The sequence below is a fragment of the Erinaceus europaeus genome, chromosome 13, assembly GCF_950295315.1.
Source record: "Erinaceus europaeus chromosome 13, mEriEur2.1, whole genome shotgun sequence".
Lineage (NCBI taxonomy): Eukaryota > Metazoa > Chordata > Mammalia > Eulipotyphla > Erinaceidae > Erinaceus > Erinaceus europaeus.
The window spans coordinates 43,795,484-43,818,122 of record NC_080174.1 but is presented as its reverse complement, the minus strand read 5'-3'; the positions used below and the strand labels follow the sequence as shown (position 1 = coordinate 43,818,122).

Genomic DNA, 22,639 nt, shown 5'->3' with positions numbered 1-22,639 from the left:
ACAGAGAGAAATGGAGAGAGGAGGGGAAGACAGAGAGGAAAGAGAGAAAGAAGCAACTTATCTACAGGTGGGGAGCTGGGGTCCTGAACTGGGATCCTTCTACCAGTCCTTGTGCTTTGTGCCACCTGCTTAACCCACTGTGCTACTGCCCGACTCCCCATCCTGTTTTTTAATCAAGCTGCTACTCTAACGTTTATACTCACAGTAAATTCTGTTTTTCAAGGTCTCCCACCCCCCAAGGTTCTAATCTGCCCACACAACTTGGCAATTTTCAGCTTTTTCATTTATTTATTTTTGTTCTTACGAGGGCTTTACTACACCAGGCTGACTTTTTTTTTAAGATTAAAAAAAAAATTATTCCTTTTTGTTGCCCTTGTTACAGGCTGACTTTTTCAGGGAGAGAGAGAACAGAAAGACGGGGGTCAGGTGGTGGCACACTTGGTTGAGTGCGCATGTTACAATGCACAAGGACCCAGGTTGGAGCCCCTGGTCTCCTCCACCTGCAGGGGAAGGTTTGCGAGCGGCAAATTGGTGCTGTAGGTGTCTCTGTCCCTCTTGATTTCTGACTGTCTTTATCCAATAAGTAAATAAAGATAGTTCAAAAAGTAAGAAAGAGTGGTCTGGGAGGTGGCCCAGTGGATAAGGCATTGGACTCTCAAGCATGAGGTCCTGAGTTCAGTCCCCGGCAGTGTACATGCCAGTCATGTCTGGTTCTTTCTTTCTCTCCTATCATTTCTCACGAATCAATAAATAAAATTAAAAAAAAAAAAAGTAAGAAAGAAATAGAAAGACAGAGGGAGAGAGGGAAAGATTCCACAGCATCAAAGCTAGTATGGTGGGGACAAGGCTCAAACATGGGTTGATCACATGATAATCCAGGCTTTACCACCCTGGTAAGTTATCTTGCTGGCTCAGTAGAAGCCATTTAAAGAGTATAATTTTTACTCCTCCTGAATCATTAACAAAAACCTTAATCAGTATTAACTCTAGTATTCCCACCAGTCCTCCTCCAACCGGAGCACTGCTCAGCTCTGGCTTGTGTTGGTGCTGGGGATTGAACCTGGGACCTCTGGTGCCTCTGGCATGAAAGTCTTTTTGCACAAACATTATGCTATCTCCTCTGTCCTAACCCAAGCATTTTCCTGGAATTAACCACTCCTTTTCTTGAAAACTTTCTGAGGTGCTTGTTTATTTAAAGAAAACAGACCTAATCTGAACTTCAGTTAAGTATTAAAAATATACTAAACCCAAAGCGCAAGGACCGGCATCAGGATCCCAGTTCCAGCTCCCAGCTCAGCTCCCCACTTGCAGGGGGGTCACTTCACAAGTGGTGAAGCAGGTCTATAGGTGTCTTTCTCTCCCCCTCTCTGTCTTCCCCTCCTCTATTTTTCTCTGTCCTATCTAACAACGATGACATCAATAACAATAACTACAATAATAAAAAACAAGGGCATACGCAGCGGGTTAAGCGCAGGTGGTGCAAAGCTCAAGAACTGGCCTAAGGATCCCAGTTCTAGCCCCTGGCTCCCCACCTGCAGGGGAGTCGCTTCACAGGCGGTGAAGCAGGTCTGCAGGTGTCTGTCTTTCTCTCCCCCTCTCTGTCTTCCCCTCCTCTTTTCATTTCTCTCTGTCCTATCCAACAACAATGACATCATCAACAACAACAATAACTACAACAATAAAACAAGGGCAACAAAAGGAAATAAATAAAATGTCCCAAATTGGCTCTTAAAAAAAACAAAAACACAAGGGCATAAATAAATAAATATTTTTTAAAAAATCCTTAAAAATACTAAACCAATATACATTTACTAGTTATCTTTCCTGCTTTCTTTTTTCCTTTTTCTTTTTGCCTCCAGGGTTACTGCTTGGGCTCGGTGCCTACACTACAAATCCACTGCTCCTGGCGGGTATTTTTTTCCCCTTTTTGTTGCCCTTGTTGTTTATCACTGTTGTTGTTATCATTATTGTTGTTATTGTTGTCATTGTTGTTGGATAGGACAGAGAGAAATGGAGAGAGGAGGGGAAGACAGAGGGGGAGAGAAAGACACCTGCAGACCTGCTTTACCACCTGTGAAGCAACTCCCCCGCAAGTGGGGAGCCAGGGTCTCAAACCGGGATCTTTGCACCAGTCCTTGCACTTCGCGCCATGTGCGCTTAACCCGCTGCCCTACCGCCCGCCCCCCATCTTTCCTGCTTTCTCTCTTTCATCACTCTCGTGAGGGTCTGAAGTCCTAGGTTCAATCCAGCATTAAGCAAGAGCTGAGCAGTGCACTGTTAAGGGGGAAAAAGAGAGAAAGAGAGAGAGAGGGAGAGTGAGAAAGGGAGAAAGAAAGAAAATATCTTACTGGCTAAGGTATATACCTCGCCATGCTTGTGGCTCAGGTTCTTGACCCAGCACTACATAAGAGATGGCATGGCACTATAGGAAGCTCTGGTGCTATGGTGTCTCTTCCTCTCTGTCTCTGAGTAAAAAAAACAACAACAAGTGGTCCAGATTGGTGAAACTGCATAAATGCAAGACCCTGCTTACACACACACACACACACACACACACACCCCTCAAAATGAACTTACTCAGAGACAGAGAGGAAGAGACATTAGAGCTTCCTCTAGTGCCATGCCCTCTCTTATGTAGTGCTGGGTATGAATTCCCATAAATGTACTTTTAGTGATATTTAATCTCAGTTTACTTCCATGCATAGCTATCGGCCTCATTTTCACTCTTCTATTGAAGGCATTCAAGGACATGTGATACGGAACTCTCTCATAGACCTAACCAACTTTACATTAGTTAGCCAGTAAGAACAACTCTTCCAAATCAAAGCAAATCCCAAACAATGGAAACTGTATCCTTACTTACCAATGACAGGGTTGCTGTTTCTTTGAGTTGGTTTAGGAGGGGGAACAGGCGGCTGCTTGGCAGGGACTGTGTGAGAGAGGCTCATGGTTGCAGCAGTGTTAGCACTGGCAGGAGCCGCGGGCAGAGTCCTGGGTGCTGGGGTTGGGGGGACAGAGGAATTAACTGGTTTTTCTAGGTTCACGACAGTAGCAGTGGTGGCAGCAGCTGTAGTGGTGGCAGCAGTGGTGGTGGATGAGATGGACCATGCTGTGCTACCATCCTTTGTTAACCCTTCATTTGCTTCGTAAGAAGAAGACAAGGGTCTCTTAGGGGGAAGTAAAGGCACTTTGGGTGCATTCTCTGGAACAGATTCTGCTTCAGAAGTAGACTGGCTTCCAGTTGAGCCTGTATAATTACAGATATGATTTAAAAGGGAAGAGTAGCATAGCAGGCAAGACAAGATACACACTTATAGACTTACGGTCAATTTCATTACTTAATTTATGAATTAGTTTCTAGGCAAAATTTCCTCAACTTTGACAAACTAAAGATAAATGGCACTCTAGGTAGTAAAGAGAAGTTCATTATGGGGAGTGATCCTTCACACAAAAGCCAGGCAATTGCAGGAGTCACTTAACAATCCCTTGACTGGAGGAATGGGTAGCTTAAAAAAAAGTTCTATAGGTATACTATGTTTAACATCTTCTTCCAGGGGCAGGGGAGAAAGAATAATGGTTTTGCAAAAAGACTTTCATGAATGAGGATCCGAAGTTGCAGGTTCACTCCCCGGCACTACCATCATCTAGAGCTGAGCAGTGTTCTGGAAAGAACAAAAACAAGTGCTCTGGAAGGTGGTGCAGTGGCTGAGGGACTAGACTCGCAAGCGTGAGGTCCTGAGTCCAGTCCCCAGCAGCACATGTACCAGTGATGGGTGGTTCTTTATCTCTCTCCCATCTTTCTCACAAATAAATAAATAAATAAATAAATAAATAAAATCTTAAAAAGAACAAAAGCAAACAAACAAGCAAACAAACCCTCCAAAACAACCAAAAAAATCATCTTCTACAGTTGAGAACCACAAATCTAGGTATTTCTGTGAATGTAAAAATAATGGGGGGGGGGGGAACGACTTCAGTTAGCTTAGGAATTGCTAGGGGAGAAAAGAGCAAAACAGAATCCTTTTGGGTTTCATTTCTTCCTTGCTCTTTCCCACACTGTTAAGGTGAATGAGAATGACTAATCCAAAGCTCTTAAATACAGTATTCCTATTTTCTTTTACTTATTTATTATCGGATAGAGATAGAAATTGAGATGGAAGACAGAGAGGGAAAGAGACAGGGAGAAACCTGCAGCCTTGCTTTTTTTTTTTTAATTATTTTATTATATTTATTCCCTTCTGTTGCCTTTGTTGTTTTATTATTGTAGTAATTATTACTGATGTCGTCGTTGTTGGATAGGACAGAGAGAAATGGAGAGAGGAGGGAAAGACAGATGGGGGAGAGAAAGACAGACACCTGCAGACCTGCTTCACCGCCTGTGAAGCGACTCCCCTGCAGGTGGAGAGCCGGGGGCTCGAACCAGGATTCTTCTCCCGGTCCCTGCGCTTTGCGCCACGTGTGCTTAACCCGCTACGCTACCACCAGACTCCCCCCACCCTTTAAAGTATTGATATATTTATTTTTCACCACTCTGTCATCAAAGGTCTGTGTCCCCATCCCCATCCCTATTTTCTCACCTAGTCGCTTCTTTGAGTTCTCTTCTGAAACACATTTCCTAAGATTTACTATTCTTCCTAACTCTTCTTCGACTTGGACTGGACTAGAAGATCTGGTACTTCCGATGGGGGTGGTATGGCCATTTTTTAACATGGGAGGATCTGACTTTCCTGGATCATCACCACCTGCAAGGTCAAAAGGGAGAGAACAAGTTAGAGTACTGTGGTCAGATATGTAGAAGAGTTTTCTTTTTGAAAATTACTTATTTTCAAAAAAAAAAATATTTAAAATTCTTTTTATCTTTGTTTATTGAATAGATGCAGTCAGAAATTTAGAGGGAAGGGAGTGACAGAGAGACAGATACACCTGCAGCCCTGCGTTACCACTTGTGAAGCTTTCCCCCTGCAGTTAGGGACGGGGGTGGGGGTGGGGGTAGAACGGGGGTCCGAACCCGGGTCCTCGCGCACTGTAATCTGTGTGCTCAGCGTAGTGTGTCACTGCCAGCCCCCCCCAATTATTTACTTTCAATTGCTTTAATATTTTTCCTCCATCAGATATATCACTGAATTCTACAGAAATACCTACTTGTTTTTTCATTTTCAAATATAATATCAGTAGAAAATATACATATAAGGGAGCTGGGCAGTGGCACACCGAATTAAGTGAACATAGTATGAAGCGTAAGGACCTGTGCAAGGATTCTGGTTCGAGCCCCCAACTCTCCACTTGTAGGGGGTTGATTTACAAGTGGTGAAGCAGGGCTGCAGGTGTCTCTCTGTCTCTCTCCCCCTTCACTCTTGACTTCTGACTGTCTCTATCCAAAAAATAAAGATAATAATAATAACAACCAAGCATCAATGTAAATTCTAAAGATATATAATGAGGACACTTGTGTGAACATCATGGACATCAATAAAGTGGGCCGCTGGGGAAATAGCTGAATAGGTAGAATATCAGGCTGAGGTTCCTGGGTATCAAACCAGTTTCTCTTTGTCAGTGTCATGTGAAATTCTCTCTCCCGTGTAATGCAGTAATTCTTAAAGAACAGTAACAAAGTGTTTCCAAAACCTTGAAACTTCCCTCAATCCATGAACTCTTTGCTATTTTTTTCTAGTTTAGAGACAGAGACAGAGCGAGAAACCAGAGCACTGAAGCTTCCTTACATGTAGTGGAGGCCTGGCTTAAATCTGGGCTGTGCACATGGCAAAGCAGTGCACTATCCAAGTGAGCTATTTTATCAGCCTGGCTTAAACTCTTTTTTTTTTTTAATATTTGTTTATTTCCTTTTGTTGCCCTTGTTGTTTTTATTGTTGTAGTTATTATTGTTGTTATTGATGTTGGATAGCACAGAGAGAAATGGAGACAGGAGGGGAAGACAGAGAGAGGGAAAGACAGACATTTACAGACCTGCTTCACCACTTGTAAAGTGACTCCCCAGTGCTTAACCCGCTGCACTACCACCCGACTCCCTGGTTTAAAATCTTAAACATGCAACTCCAAACACTATAGAGTAATATTGCCATAATGATATAATATATATTCTCTCATACAATTATACAAGTGATATTATATTTCAACATATATTTCATATATATCGTATATATTTCATTTTTTAAACTCTAAATTAAAAAAATTATCTTTATTATTTTTAAATTTTATTATTATTTTTTAAGTATCCTTATTTTTTGGATAGAGACAGCCAGAAATCGTGAGGGAAGGGGTGACAGAAAGGGAGCAAGACAGAGAGGCACCTACAGACCTGCTTCACCACTCGCAAAGCTTTCCCCCTGTAGGTTTGGAATGGAGGCTTGAACCTGGGTCCTTACGCTTCATGCCATGTGCTAAGCTTAACCCGGTGCACTACTGCTTGGCCTCCCATTTTATAAAAAAATATTTATTTTATGAGGGGGGAGAAGGGAAAAAGAGAACATGCCAGTGAGCGCCTGCCCTATTTTCTGTTTTTCTAAGCAAAAATGTGTCTTGACTTTTCTGACAACTCAATATGCATGAAAGACAGAGTGTGACAAGCAGAGAAAGAAGGAGACTCTTATTAAAGTCTCAACAACAGAAACAACAAAAGACAAAAAAATTCAAATACGCAGAACCAAAGACCAAGTATACAGAGATAGGTATATACTAATTATTTGCAAACTCACCCTGCTCACAGTCTTCCAACAGAACACCTCTTTTAACCAGCTCTTCTCTTGGTTTGCGCATAGATATTTTTCGCTCTAAAACTAACATTAAATTGAAAAACAGCACTCATTAGATAAACTTTAAGTAAACTTAATTTCTCCAAAGGTAAACAAATAAAGTGATTCAATGTTTTTAGTTTTAGGAAAGAAGAGAAAAATTCCATAGGCATCATTATTATTTTACCAGAGCACTGTTCAGCTCTAGCTTATGGTGATGCGGGGTACTGAACCTGGGCCTTTGGAGTCTTGGGCATGAGAGTCTTTTGGCTTAACCATTATGCTATCTTCCCTACCAAGAACAGAAAAACATCAAATTAAAATATTTAAATTTATGAGGGGCTGGGTGGTGGCGCACCTACTTGAGTTCACGTTACAACGCGCAAGGACCTGGGTTCAAGGCCCGGTCCCCACCTGCAGGGGAAAGCTTTGTGAGTGGTGAGGCAGGGCTGCAGGTGTCTCTCTCTTCTTCTCTATCACCCTCTTCCATCTCAATTTCTGGCTGTCTCTATATAATAATTAAAGATAGCAAAAAAAAAAAAAAAAAATGACTTAAATTTCTGGGTGGGGGTAGACAGCATAATCATCATGTAAAGAGACTCTCATGCCTGAGGCTACTGAGTCTCAGTTAAAGAAAAAAGATTTGGAAGTCGGGTGGCAGCCCATCAGGTTGTGCGTACATGGCAACGACGACATCAATAACAACAACAATAATGAAAACAACAAGGGCAACAAAAGGGAAAAAAAAGATTTAAATTTCACTCATATACTGCGCTACTGGGAAAGTATTTTCATAAGTAGCTGTGCTTATGTAGGTCTAAGCCTTTCTATTTCAATTAATTTTTTAAAGGATTCTTTTTTTTTAAAAAAATATTTTTAAATATTTATTTTATTTTTTCCCTTTTGTTGCCCTTGTTGTTTTTATTGTTGTAGTTATTATTGTTGTTGTTGTTGTTGGATAGGACAGAGAGAAATGGAGAGAGGAGGGGAAGACAGAGAGGAGGAGAGAAAGATAGACACCTGCAGACCTGCTTCACCGCCTGTGAAGCGACTCCCCTGCAGGTGGGGAGCCGGGGTTCGAACCGGGATCCTCATGCAGGTCCTTGTGCTTTGCACCACCTGCGCTTAACCCGCTGTACTACAGCCCGACTCCCAAAGGATTCTTTTTTTTACACTTATTTATTTTCTCTTTTGTTGCCCTTGTTTTTATTGTTGTTGTAGTTACTATTATTGATGTTGTCATTGTTAGACAGGACAGAGAGAAATGGAGAGAGGAGGGGAAGAAAGAGAGGGGAAGAGAAAGATAAGACCTCAGCAGAACTGCTTCACTGCCTGTGAAGTGACCCCCCTGCAGGCGGGGAACCGGGGGCTCAAAATGGGATCCTTATGCTGGTCCTTGCACTTTGTGCCACCTGTACTTAACCCGCTTTTAATTAAAATTTTAATAATGAGGTATTTAGGGATGAATTTTTATAAAAGAAGTGGTCAAAGTAAAAACAAACAACCCCCCTGCCCCAGAACCAACTGTAGATTTGCTACAGTTCAGGAATTATATTCATCATTAAATAGATGGACTTAAACTTTGTCAAAATACCAACCTGGGAATAGTAAATACGTAAACCTTGGTAAATGAGCACCATAGTTTTTAAATTCTAAATGATTCAGGGAATGGGTGGTGGCACACTTGGTTGAGTGCACATCTTAAAATGCATAAGGACCCAGGTTCAAGCCCCAGGTTCCTACCTACAGGGGGGAAGCTTTAAAAGTGGTGAAGCGGGAGTCGGGCTGTAGCACAGCGGGTTAAGCGCAGGTGGGGCAAAGCATAAGGACCGGCATAAGGATCCCGGTTCGAACCCCGGCTCCCCACCTGCAGGGGAGTCGCTTCACAGGCGGTGAAGCAAGTCTGCAGGTGTCTGTCTTTCTCTCCTCCTCTCTGTCTTCCCCTCCTCTCTCCATTTCTCTCTGTCCTATCCAACAACGATGACATCAATAACAACAACAATAATACCTACAACAATAAAAAATAGGTCAACAAAAGGGAAAAATAAATATTTTTTAAAAGTGAAGCAGTGATGCAGGTTTCTCTCTCTTTTTAATTTTTTTTAAAGATTTTATTTATTTATGAGAAAGACAGGAGGAGAGAGAAACAACCAGACATCACTCTGGCACATGTGCTGCCGGGGATCAAACTCGGGACCTCATGCTTGAGAGTCCAAAGCTTTACCACTGAGCCACCTCCCGGACCACTCTTTTTTAATTTTTAAAAATATTTTTATTTGTTTATTAATGAGAGGGATAGGAGGAAACAGAAAGGGCCAGACATCACACTGGCACATGTACTGCCGGGGATGGAACTCAAGACCTCATGCTTGAGAATCCATCCCCTTTATCCACTGTACCACCTCCTGGACCACTTTAATTTTTTTTTTTTTTTTTAATCAGAGCACCGCTCAGCTCTAGTTTATGGTGGTGCAGGGGTACTGATTCTGGGACTTTGGAGCCTCAGGCATGAGAGTGTCTTTGTATAACCATTATGCTGTCTCCCCCTCGATCTCTCTGTCTCTCTTCTCGCTATATCCCCAATTCCTCTCAATTTCTATCTCTGTGTAAATAAATAAATTCTAAATGATTCAATTCCTTCTTCAAATGAGAGCGGTACAGAAACTTACGGGAAGGGTGGGGGAGACAGCATAATGGCTATGCAAACAGACTGAGGCTCCTAAGTCCCAGGTTCAATCCCCCGCACCACCATAAGCCAGAGCTGAGCAGTGCTCTGATGTTTCTCTCTGTGTGTGTCTCTCTCTGCATCTCTCTCAAAAATTAAAAAAAAAAAAAAGAAAAAAGAAACTTAGGGGAAGAAAAATAAAAAGGTCCAAGTGAGAATTCCTTAATTCAGAACATATATCGACATCTTAACATTTCACCTTCCGATGTCTCTTTAAATTTATCACTACTCTTTTTTTTCCGCCATTTCCAGGGCTTGAAGATCTTGCCAAAGCCTGAGAATTTGCTCTTCCTTTTGGTGGGAGGGGTTGTGTTTCCTGCTTCCACACTGTCCATGATCATGCCTGGATCTGCAGTGGGTTGTCCCGCTTCTTCTGTTGCATGGTGAGAGGGAGAGGGAAGAGAACAGTTTATTTCAGTCTATCTTGAAAATGTCTTCTCTCTCTCTCTCTCTTTTTTTTTTTTTATGGTAGCTGAAAAGGAGTAATAATAAACAATCATGCAGACAGCCAGTTCCCATGACATTACATGAATATCAAACATCAAAATCCCTAACAAAGAAATTATGAAGAATCCAAACAAAGCTGATATCATTAAAGTATAAAAAACATTAATAATCAAATCAACTCACAGTCTCTTAAAGGCACACACAAATGTGGGTGTCTTCCCATTATACATGAGCTCTTGCCTCAGCCTCAGTGCAGCCTATTGTCATGCTCATCCTCTTTCTCAGCTAACATTCGATCTCCCATGGCACTCAACAGGGGATTCCATCAACAGTGAATGAGTCATTATTCTGTTAAACACTGCCCTCTCTCTGTGTTTTCTTTTTTTTAGAAGGTAAATAGGGTTCAGGGAAAGATAACACTGTGAGTATTTTACTCTCTCTCTCTCTCTTACACACACACATATGTAGTTCAGAGTCCTAGAAGGGCTTGGGCTGGGAATCAGGGACATTAATGAAAGTGTTTTAAAATGGAAATAGTTTTGGAAAGTGAAAGTGAAAGTCCAGTGTATCTATCTTAATATTTCTCTAGGGATAATCCTGATTTTAAAGCCTTTACAAGAAACATAACTTGACATAAGAAATCTGCAGGGCTGAAACGAAAGGTCCTAAGTCCCTCATATTGACCACACATGCAGGGTCTAGTTAGTTAGCTTTAGTGGTGGAGAAACAGCCAAATCTGGGTCAAGAATAATTTAAAAATAAATAAAAATCAGGAAAGCAACAACAACAACAACAACAAAAGCAGAGAGGCAACACAATATAGCTTTGTACTCCACCTATAGTCCCTTGGTTCTCTGGAGAAGTCTAGAGGAGAAGAAAAAAAGTCATGTAGAATAAATGTGCTGAAACTTCAAAAAAATAAGTAAAGATGTTGGAACTAAAGTGGACACTTTCTAGAAATACATCAAGGACCATGCACATTATTATCACATGTGATGAGTTAACAATCTCACATTGAAAACAATACTTTGGGATGAGGTACAAGGGCACTAAAATTCATACTGTTGATATTTTTATAGAAAATAATCAATAAGTATCAATAGCCTTTATGAAACATTTGTTAAACTTACTTAATTTTTTTTTCCCCTCTAGGGTTACTGCTGGGGGCTCAGTGCCTGCACTATGAATCAACTGCTCCAGGAGGCCATTTTTCCCATTTTGTTGCCCTGGCTGTTGTTGCTATTGTTGCCACTGCTGCTCTTGTTGTTGGATAGGACAGAGAGAAATGGAGCAAGGAGGGGAAAACAGAGAGGAGAAAAAGATAGACATCTGCAGACCTGCTTCACTGCTTGTGAAGTGATCCCCTGCGGGGGGGGGGGGGGGGGGGGGAAGCTGGAGGTTTGAACTGGGGTCCTTGCGCTTCAGCCATGTGCGCTTAACCCGCTGTGCTATTGCCCGAACCCCACTTAATTTTTTTTGACTTTTAATGTTTTATTTATTTATTTATTTATTAACCAGAGCACTGTTCAGCTCTGGTTTATGGTGGTGCAGGGGACTGAATCTGGAACTTTGGAGCCTCAGGCATGAGAGTCTGTTTGCATAACCATTATGCTATCTACCCTCCGCCCTTAATTAAAAAAAATTTTTTAAAAAAAAATATTTATTTATTTTCTCTTTTGTTGCACTTGTTTTATTGTAGTTATTGAAGTCATCGTTGTTGGACAGGACAGAGAGAAACCGAGAGAGAAGGGGAAGACAGAGAGGAGGAGAGAAAGACACCTGCAGACCTGCTTCACCACCTGTTAAGCGACTCCCCTGAAGATGGGGAGCCTGGGGGCTCCAGCTGGGATCCTTATGCCGGTCCTTGAGCTTTGTGCCACGTGCGCTTAACCCGGGGCGCTACCATTCGATCCCTCACTTAATTTTTATTGAAACTTTTTATTTATTTATTTTTTAAGCTGGAGAGCGGGAGACAATGAAACAAGACCACACCACAGAAACTTCCTTCAATGTAATGGGGGCTGAACTTGACTCTGAATCAAGCACATGGCAAAACAGCACTGTTCCAAGTGAGCTTTCCAGTCCAACACTTGTCAAATTTAGCAAATTTAACTGCTAGTTATTTAATTAAAAATTAGCATTTTTCAGTTGATATACACGAACTTAAGGAAGTTCATTGATAAGGGTCAGATTTACACAACTGTAGTTATCAGAGCAACTGCAGCATTATCACTGATGCGTTACTTTGCTGTGTCTTGGGCAAAACAGGGTCAGAGTTACTAAAGTGAAAGAGACATAAATTTAACTTGTATGAATCACCAAGGACACTCTGTGTCTCAACCCTTTTAATTCTCTATAAGAAATGCGAAATGCGGGTGCCTGGCTCTGGCAGGCCGGGGCTCGGCTCCCTGCGATTGGGCTGCAGCGGGGCCTCCAGTCCTGCACACCTGCTCCCAGAAACCACAGGATGCGGAGCCCGCGTTGGCTGCCCTATGCGGCAACTTCAGCATTCACCCTCCAGTTCCAGGACAGGAGAGCTCTCTGAGGTGGGCAGGAAAAAGATTTGAGGTGATCCCAATCGCTCACATTAAAGAGTCCTACAACACACAGATCCAGGTGGTCTCTCCTGGCAACCAGCCCCTTGCCCACGCCTCCTGCAGTACAGGGGGGTTTCGTAAAGCGCTTTCACCGCTTGTGAAGCGATGCTCCTACAGGTGGGGAGCCAGGGGCTCGAACCAGGATCTTTACGCCAGTCCTTGTGCTTTGCACCACCTGCGCTTAACCCGCAGCGCTACCACCCGACTCCCTTTATTCTTTTTCTTCCGGGGTTATGGCTGGGGCTCGGTGCCTGCATTCCACTGCTCCTGGAGGCCATTTTTTCCCTATTTTGTTGCTCTTGTTGTTATTGTCATTGCTGCTGTTGGACAGAACAGAGAGAAATCAAGAGGAAGGGGAAGACAGAGGGAGAGAAACAGACACATTCAGGACTACTTCATCACTCGCAAAGCTTTCCCCTTGCAGGTGGGGACCAAGGGTTCAAACCTGGGCCCTTGTGCATTGTAATGTGTATTCAGCCAGGTGTGCCACCACCCAGTGCTAAGGGGAAAAGTTTAAAAACAGATTCCTAGGCCCTACTTCCTAGAGTCTGTGTTTTGAAAAGACTACTGGACTGGTTCCAAATATTTGAACACATTTGGGAGTCATTCAATGTTCTGTTTGTTCTGGAGAGTTTGGAGGAGTAAGGAAAACAGAGGGAGAATATAAGAATGTAAATGAGGGGCCGGGCAGTGGTGCACCTGGTTAAAGGCACATATTACCAAACACAGGACTGGGGTTCAAGCCCTCACTCCCTGCCTGCAGCTGGGATGTTTCAAGAGCAGTGAAGCAGGTCTGCAGATGTCTATGTTTTTCTTCCTCTATCTCTTAGTTCTCTCTCAATTTCTTTCTGTCCTAATAAAAATTAGAAGAAAAAAAAAAGCTTTCAGGAGTGGTGTATTCTTAGAATAACCCTGGTGGCAATAAAAATTAAAAAAAAAAAAAAAAAAAAAGAGGAGGAGGAGGAGAAGAGGGTGAGAGAATGAATTGGGGATTTTAAGTGGATCTGTGTCCCCTCCTCTCTGTCCTATCCAGTAAAATGGAAAGAAAATGACTGCCAGGAGCAGCGGATTTGTAGTACAGCACTGAACTGCTGGAGGTCTGCAGGTCTCCCTCTCTCTCTCTCTCTCTCTCTCTCCCTCTCCCTCTCCCTCCCCTTCCCTCTCCTCTTTTTACCAGAGCACTGAACCTGGGACTTAGAAGCCTCAGACATGAGAGTGTTTTTGCATAACTATTATGCTATCTCCCCTGCCTCTTCTCTCTCCCCTCCTTGTACTGCCAGAACTGAGTTCCAGTGATAACCCTGAAGGCCAGAAAAATAAATAAATAAATAAATAAATAAATAAGTCAATGCTTTATACATTGCACCACTTCCCAGGCCTCCTCTTCTTCGCTGTGAATCCAGTTCCTGGAAGCCAACAACAAGGGCAACAAAGGGGAATAAATAAATATTTTTTAAAAAAGTTATCTAGTTGGGATTCAAATCGAAGTTTTTTTTTTTTTTAAATATTTACTTATTTATTCTCTTTTGTTGCCCTTGTTGTTTTGCTGTTGTAGTCATTATTATTGTTATTGATGTCGTCGTTGTTGGATAGGACAGAGAAATGGAGAGAGGAGGGGAAGACAGAGACGGGGAGAGAAAGATAGACACCTGCAGACCTGCTTCACCGCCTGTGAAGCGACTCCCCTGCAGGTGGGGAGCCGGGGCTCGAACCGGGATCCTTGTGCTGGTCCTTGAGTTTTGCGCCACCTGCACTTAACCTGTTGCTCTACCACCTGACCCCCTAGATAACTTTTACTATGGACAAATAAAGAGCATCCAGAAAAAAAATGCGCCAAGAAAAGCAGTCTAGAATGTGTGTGCAGGAGTGAGGGTGGGAGAGAAGTGAAATAACCCTTACAAAGGGCTAAGATTAAAAAAAAGACCTGAGTTTTTTATCTGAAAATATAATCCCCATTGGAACTGTCCTTCAAAAATGACAAAATAAAATTATCCTTATTGAATTAGAGAATTACAGGAAGAAATGAAAACTATTCCGGAAAAAAAGAAATATAAAAGAATGTTGTTTCCTAAGGCAATGATAGTGTTGTCTTGGCTTATTGTTATGCAGGTATAGAAGTAAAATATGACAGTACAGAGTAAATAAAGCTAAAGCGTTTTGTGATTCTTGTATTGCTCATGAAATAGTAAAAATACTAACTTAATGTAGGTATAAGTTGAGAATGCACAAAGCAAGTGAGGCAGAGAAAGGAAATAGTGAAATGGTGCTTAAGTCAAACTGAGTCAGCAAGAGTACTAAAGATGGAGAAAGAGAAACAGAATCAAGGTAAAAGTGTTCACCAGAGTAGCAAAGGGCATTTTATAATGGTAAAAGTATCAATTCAGCAGGAAGACAGAATAAATCTATTTTGTTTTTACCTGGTTGCTCTGCAGTACATAAAAATACATAATGAAACTAAAAAGTGAAAGAGACAAATCTCCTCTCATAGGTAAAGATAATAGCATGTCTTCCCCAGTAACTGATAGAACAAGCTGACAGCAAATCAGATTGTTACTTATTTCCATAATGTGATTAACCAGGTTGACTTAATTGACATGTATAGAACACTGCACACAATACATTTTAAAGAACTTATTTATTGTTGGATAGAAACAGAAATTGAGAGGGGAGGGGGAAAGAGGGAGAGAAATTTCTGCAGCACTGCTTCACCTCTCAGGAAGCTTCCTCCATGCAGGTGGGGGGCCTAGGGCTTGAACCCAGGTCCTTGTGCACTGCCTGGATCTCCACAATATTTTCCTTCCATGTATATTTCGTACATAATATAAATCTGGAAAAACAACTAAAATGCTTAAAACACTGTTCAGCTCTCTTACAGTGGTTCTGGGAATTGAACTGGGACTCCAGTCACTTTAGAGCTTCAGGCATAAAAGCTCTTTTGCATAACCATTGTGCTTCCTCCCCAGCCCACTGAATGAATATATTTTTGTCACTGGGGTTTCATCATATATAGTATGAGAGGTTGAATCTGGGGCTTCACACATTCTCTCTGGCTGCAGAAGTGACTACTCTGTACTTAAATTGGATACAGGGGGCCAGGTGGTGGCACACCTGATTGTGCGCATATGTTACAATACATGAGGACCCAGGTTCCAGCCCCTGGTCCCCACCTGCAAGGGGAAAGCTTCACGAGTGGTGAAGAAGTGTTGCAGGCATCTCTCTGACTTTCCCTGCTACTCCCCCCGCCCTGATTTCTGGCTACCTCTATCCAATAAGTAAATAGAGATTAAAAAATTTTAAACTGCATACAGTAACCAGCTTTTATCATTTAGATTATTTTTCAGTCACAGTGATTTTTCAATTTTATTCATAAATCATACTCTGTATTTGAAATTTGCATCATTTGTTTATTATTATTACTATCACTATTTAATTTTTTTATTATCTTTATTTATTTATTGGATACAGACAGAAGTTGAGAGGGAAGGCAGGGATAGAGAGAGAGACAGAGAGACATGTGCGCTTTCCCCCTGCAAGTGGAGACTGGGAGCTCGAACCTGGGTCCTTGCGCATTATTAATATTATTATTATTATTATTATTTAAAGACATTTTAAAATAATATTTATTTTATTTATTTATTCCTTTTGTTGCCCTTGTTGTCTTATTGTTGTAGTTATTATTGTTGTTGTCGTTGTTGGATAGGACAGAGAGAAATGGAAAGAGGAGGGGAAGACAGAGAGGAGGAGAGAAAGATAGACACCTGCAGACCTGCTTCACCGCCTGTGAAGCGACTCCCCTGCAGGTGGGGAGCCGGGGTTCGAACCGGGATCCTTATGCCGGTCCTTGTGCTTTGCGCCACCTGCGCTTAACCCACTGCGCTACAGCCCGACTCCCATTAATATTATTTTTAAATAAAGGCAGGGAGAGAGTGAAAAGACCCCTAGCACTGAAGCTTCCTTCAGTGTGTGCATCATTTTAGATCTATCTTCAAGGCAAGACAGTCTTCATGCTATTAATAAGATATACCAGGGAGTGAAAGAAGATTCTGAAGTAATATTCTTGTGTAATTCTGGCAGAACTAGTTTGGGAGTGCTCTCAAAACTCAGATTAAATAAGGTTTTGATTAAATTTCTTCCCATAAACTCTTTGCTAAAATATCTGCTGAAAGAAATATTCTTGGGTGGAGGTAGACAGCACAGCAATTATGCAAAGACTCTTGTGGCTGAGGCTCCAAAGTCTGAGGTTCAGTCCCCTATACCACCATATCCCAGAGATGAGCAGTGTTCAGGTAAAACAAAACAAAACAAACAAAATTAAAAAAAAAGAGAGAGAGAGAGAGGAAGTCAGGCAGTAGTGCAAAGGGTTAAGCGCACGTGGTGCAAAAGGCAAGGACCAGCGTGAGGATCCTGGTTCAAACCCCCAGCTTCACAGGTGGTGAAGCAGGTCTGCAGGTGTCTTTTTCTCCCCGTCTGTCTTCCCCTCCTCTCTCCATTTCTCTCTGTCCTAGCCAACAAGGATGACATCAGTAACAACAATAATAACTACAATAAAACAAGGGCAACAAAAGGGAATAAATAAATATTAAAAAAATATTCTCTAAAAAATTAATATGGGTAAAAGATAAGAAAGAGGGGCTGAAGAGATAATATAATGGTTATGCAAAAATACTTGCATACTTGAGGCATCAAAGGTCCCAGGTTCAATCTCTAGCACCACCAGAAGCCAGAGATGAGCAGTGTACTGGTATAAAATAATAATAATAATGCAGTTTAATTATTTCTAATAAAAATCCAATTCATATTTAGTCCCCAAACCCATTATTCTTTGATACCAGAAGAAAATCACATAAACATGATTCCATCAGATTTCCCACATATGAAGACTGGGATCTTTAAGTAATTAAATGATAGTAGGGAGGTAACTGGTTGAGTCTTTGCTACTTAAATATAAAAGCATAAAAAAAAAAAAAAGAGTATTTTGAAGAAGGGAAGGTGGCTGACTGAAGTTTGACTAGAAATAAAATTTATTAGAAAGACCTACTTAGCTATCTACTAAGCTCTCTCTTTTTTTTGCCTCCAAGGTTATTGCTGGGGCTTGGTGCCTGCACTAGGAATCCTCTGCTCCTGTAGAACATTATTCCCATTTCTGTTGCCCTTGTTGTTGTTTTTATTGTTGTTGCTGTTGTTGGATAAGATGGAGAGAAATAGATAGAGGAGGGGAAGACAGAGGGGGAGAGAAAGACACCTGAAGACCTGCTTCATTATTTGTGAAGTGAACCCCCTGAAGATGGGGAGCCAAAGGCTCAAACCAGTGTCCTTGTGCTTTGTGCCATGTGCGCTTAACCTACTGCGCTACTGCCCACCCCGCCCACAAGATCCACTTCTGAGGAGTTTATGAAATAGAAATTGTTTTCTCATGAGCAAATTAAACATATTCTTTCATCATCAAACATTTTCTTTGCCATTTCTGGCTCACCCAGGCTTAGTTTTTCAGAGAGGGAGAGAAACAAAAAGAAAGACAAGAGAATGCCAAAGTTTCCTCCATTGTGGTGGGGCCGTGCTTGAACCTGGGTCTGGGGCATGGCAAAGCAGGCACCTTCTCAGGTGAGCTATCTCACCAGCTCTCAAACCAAATATTTTATTTTTTATTTAATTTTTGCTTTTAAAATGACTATTCTTTTTTAAATCTTTAAAAATTTATTTATTTATTTATTGATGAGAAAGGAGAGAAAGAACCAGACATCAATCTGGCACATGTGCTGCTGGGGATTGAACTTGGGACCTCATGCTTGAGAATCCAATGCTTTATCCACTGCGCCACCTCCTGGACCACCAAACTAAATATTTTATAATTTAGAAAGGTCAAGTTCATGTATATTATCTTCCCCTCCCCCAGATTTTAATTCCAACTTTGTACAAATTTTGTTTCTCTCTAATACAAACCTAAGTGCTCATGACATTTACAAAGGTCCAGAAATCTGAGCTTTAGGAGATGAAAGCTGAGGGTCCAGACATACGGTGCAGTGAGTGGATAGCACACAGTGAGAGGCTCTGGCTTTGGCTGCAATGCTACATGGAAGCATAGCAGACAGAACCATGGGCAGCTGAGTTGCACTTTGGTCTCTTCCTTCTTCCCTTTCTCTAAACACAGAGAGTAAAAATTAACCCAGACAACAGTTCAGCAGTATCATGCATACATGAAGTTAGTTATGAGTTTATTCCCAGCAGCATATTAAAAAAGTTAAATAAGGGGAGTCGGGCGGTAGCGCAGCAGGTTAAGCGCAGGTGGCGCAAAGCTCAAGGACCTGCAGAAGGATCCCGCTTTGAGCCCTGGCTCACCACCTGCAGGGGAGTCGCTTCACAGGTGGTGAAGCAGGTCTGCAGGTGTCTGTCTTTCTCCCTCTGTCTTCCCCTCCTCTCTCATTTCTCTCTGTCCTATCCAACAACGACAACAACAATAGTAGTAACTACAACAATAAAACTACAAGGGCAACAAAAGGGAATAAATATTTTTTAAAAGTTTAATAATAATGATGATGATGATGATGAGTGCTGGGGAGACAGTGTAGTGGTTCTGCAAAAGACTCTCATGTCTGAAGTTTTTTTTTTTATTTGTAATATCTATTTATTTATTTTTTTAATTTTTTATTTAAGAAAGGATTAATGAACAAAAACATAAGGTAGGAGGGGTACAACTCCACACAATTCCCACCACCCAATCCCCATAACCCACCCCCTCCCATGATAGCTTTCCCATTCTCTAGCCCTCTGGGAGCATGGACCCAGGGTCGTTGAGGGTTGCAGAAGGTAGAAGGTCTGGCTTCTGTAATTGCTTCCCCGCTGAACATGGGCGTTGACTGGTCGGTCCATACTCCCAGTCTGCCTCTCTCTTTCCCTAGTAAGGTGTGTCTCTGGGGAAGCTGAGCTCCAGGACACGTTGGTGGGGTCATGTCTGAAGTTTTGAGGTCCTAGGTTCAATTCCCAGCACTACCATAAGCCAGAGCTGAACAGTGCTCTGGTCTCTCTCAGTCTCCCTCCCTCTCCATCTCTATTTCACTAGGGGAAAAAAAAAAAAGATGATGGAGCCAGGCAGTGGCATGCCTGTTAAGCACTCATTGCAAAGTGCCAAGAACCTGGGGTTCAAGCCCCAAGAACCCACCTGCAGAGGGCTTCCCCTTCATGAGAAGTGAAGCAGTGCTGCAGGTGTCTTACACTTCCAATCCCCTCTCAATTTCTCCCTGTCTATCCAATACATAATAAACAAAATAGAAAAGTATTTAAAAGATAATAAAGTAGGTTTGAGTCTGGCCCTACCATACTGGAAGAAGGTTTGGTGCTGTGGTTTCTTTCTCTTTGTCTCTCTGTTTCTACTTGAAAAAAACTGGTTTGGAGCAGTTAAGTTTCAGTGATGACAAGAGAGAGAAAAAGAAGGGAGGGGGGAGAGAAAGCTGAGGGGCCAAAGAAGTGGCTCAGTGAACAGAATTAAACACATGAGACACTAGTTTTGATCTTAAATACCACATGAGAAAGAGAGAAAGAGAGAGAGAGAGAGAGGTAGAGACAGATATGGAAGCTGCCCGAAGGTGCTATTTATGATAACATTATTTCACATGGTAAATTATTGAAATGATTTAAATATACAGTAGCTATATGAAGAAATAAACTGAAAATCCTGGGCCAGAAAATAGCTCACTTGGATAGGGCAGTGCCTTGACATGTGTGCAGCCCAGGTTCAAGCTCCCACCACACTGAAGGACGCTTAATGTTGTAGTATCTGTCACTGTCTTTGTCTCTCTTTCTGGAAAAAAGTCAGCGTGGAGTGGTGAAATGCTGAGGTAGGAAGAAAAAAAAAAAGAGAAAATATTATTTAATCACTAAAACTAAGTTTCTAGAATCAATAATCTTAAACTTTATTTTCTAAAAAAGATTTACTTCTTTATTTACTAGAGAGCATGACAGGGGTGGGGGGTGCCAGCTCTGGTATATGGTGGTCTGGGCACTGGGCCCTTGAAACCTCAGACATGAAAGTCTGATGTGCTACTTCTGCAGTTTGTCCTAATGAATAATCTTATGTTAAACATATAATGGAAAACGGGGTGGGGGGGGGTGGAGCAACATAGCATAATAGACTTAAAAAAAATTATTTCCTTTTGTTGTCCTTGTTTTATTGTTGTAGTTATTATTGTTGTTCTTGATGTCGTCATTGTTGGATAGGACAGAGAGAAATGGAGAGAAGGGAGGAAGACAGAGGGGGAGAGAAAGATAGATACCTGCAGACCTGCTTCACCGTCTATGAAGAGACCCTTTAGGTGGGGAGCCAGGGGCTCCAACGCGGATCCTTAGGCCGGTCCTTGGCTTGGTGCCATGTGCCTTAACCCACTGCGCTAATGCCCGACCCCCGCATTTGTATATATTTTTTGATAGCACAGAGAGAAAATGAGAGGGGAGGGAGAGATAAAGAAGGAGAGAGACACCTGCAGACCTGCTTCACTACTCGTCCCCTGCAGGTGGAGAATGAGGGCTGGAACCCAAGTCCCTGTGCATGGGAATACAGGAGCTCAACAAGGTGCGCTACTGCCTTTCTCTCCTTACAGTATATACTATACAGAGTTCTAGTACTTTTTTTTTCCTTCAACACCCAGATACCTCATGGTAAACACTTAATGGATGTACTTAGGTACGTATTTTTACCAGAACACAGCTTAGCTCTGGCTTATAGTGAGTAGTGCAGGTGACTGAACCTGGGCCTTTTGGAGGCTCAAAGTCTTTTTGCATAACTATTTCTCTCTCTCACTCCTTTAGTTCATGTTTTAAATTTTAAAAAAATTACTGGGAGTCGGGCGGTAGTGCAGCGGGTTAAGTGCACGTGGTGTGAAGCGCAAGGACCGGCATAAGGATCCTGGTTCCCCATCTGCAGGGGAGTCGTTTCACAGGAGGTGACCACGCAGGTCTGCAGGTGTCTTTCTCTCCCATCTCTGTCTTCCCCTCCTCTCTCCATTTCTCTCTGTCCTACCCAACAACAACAACAACAATAACTATAACAACAACAAAAAAGGGCAACAAAAGGGAAAAATAAATATTAAAAAAATTATTATCTTTTACTTATTGGAGACAGCCAGAACTTGAGAGGGAAGGGTGTGATAGAGAGGGAGAGACAAGAGAGACACCTGCAGCCCTTCTTCACCACTGGTGAAGCTTCCTCCCTGCAGGGGGGGATGGAGGCTTGAACTTCGGTCCTTGTGCACTCAAACATATGCTTTCAACTAGGTGCACCACCACCCAGCCCCCATGTTTTAAAATTTAAGTTCAGTTGCTCCAGATGAATTTCTGGAGTAATTTCTAAATACATGTGTATTCTCTTTGCCAATCTTTTTTAAAAATTTATTTATTTATTCCCTTTTGTTGCCCTTGTTGTTTTATTGTAGTCGTTGTTGGACAGGACAGAGAAAGGAGGGGAAGACAGAGAGGGGGCGAGAAACATAGACACCTGCAGACCTGCTTCACCTCCTGTGAAATGACTCCCCTGCAGGTGGGGAGCCGGGGCTGGAACCAGGATCCTTAAGCTGGTCCTTGTACTTTGCGCCACGTGTGCTTAACCCACTGCACTACCGCCTGACTCCCTTTCTTTGCCAATCTTTACTTCTGAAAGACAATATTTCTAAATTACCTTTTTTTTAATATTTATTTTTCCCTTTTTGTTGCCCTTGTTTTTCATTGTTGTTGAAGTTATTATTGTTGTTGTTGTTGTCATTGCTGGATAGGACAGAGAGAAATGGAGAGAGGAGGGGAAGACAGAGAGGGAGAGAGAAAGATAGAAACCTGCAGACCTGCTTCACCGCTTGTGAAGCGACTCCCCTGCAGGTGGGGAGCCGGGGGCTCGAACCGGTATGCTTGCTCGGGTCCTTGTGCTTTGCGCCATTTGCGCTTAACCCGCTGCTGCTACCGCCCGACTCCCTAAATTACCTTTTCTATAACTACTCATTATGATGTGCCCGAGAAACAGTATATATACATTTCAGAGCAATATAAATCAAATGGTGACTGAAAAAAGGAATATAGGAAAGTGGAAATAATAAAATAAATATAAAATAATATTTTACATATTATATAAATTATATATAATA

The 22,639-nt window shown here is 42.0% G+C and overlaps 1 protein-coding gene across 13 annotated transcripts in view; it reads right to left on the bottom strand.

Annotated features, from left to right (window-relative positions):
- Positions 1–22,639, bottom strand: part of PHACTR4 (phosphatase and actin regulator 4) — a 108,824-nt gene that overhangs the window by 34,502 nt on the left and 51,683 nt on the right. For 5 of the 13 annotated variants that reach the window (XM_060205697.1, XM_016187847.2, XM_060205701.1 and 2 more), the window contains 4 exons: positions 9,674–9,847; positions 6,714–6,794; positions 4,578–4,742; positions 2,864–3,247 (listed from right to left, as the gene is read on the bottom strand). In XM_060205697.1, coding sequence (XP_060061680.1) covers positions 2,864–3,247; positions 4,578–4,742; positions 6,714–6,794; positions 9,674–9,847 — 804 coding nt within the window. Of the gene's footprint in view, positions 1–2,863; positions 3,248–4,577; positions 4,743–6,713; positions 6,795–9,673; positions 9,848–10,757; positions 10,786–22,639 lie in introns of all 13 variants that reach the window. The other 8 variants (XM_060205699.1, XM_060205698.1, XM_060205696.1 and 5 more) reach the window with 4 other exon arrangements.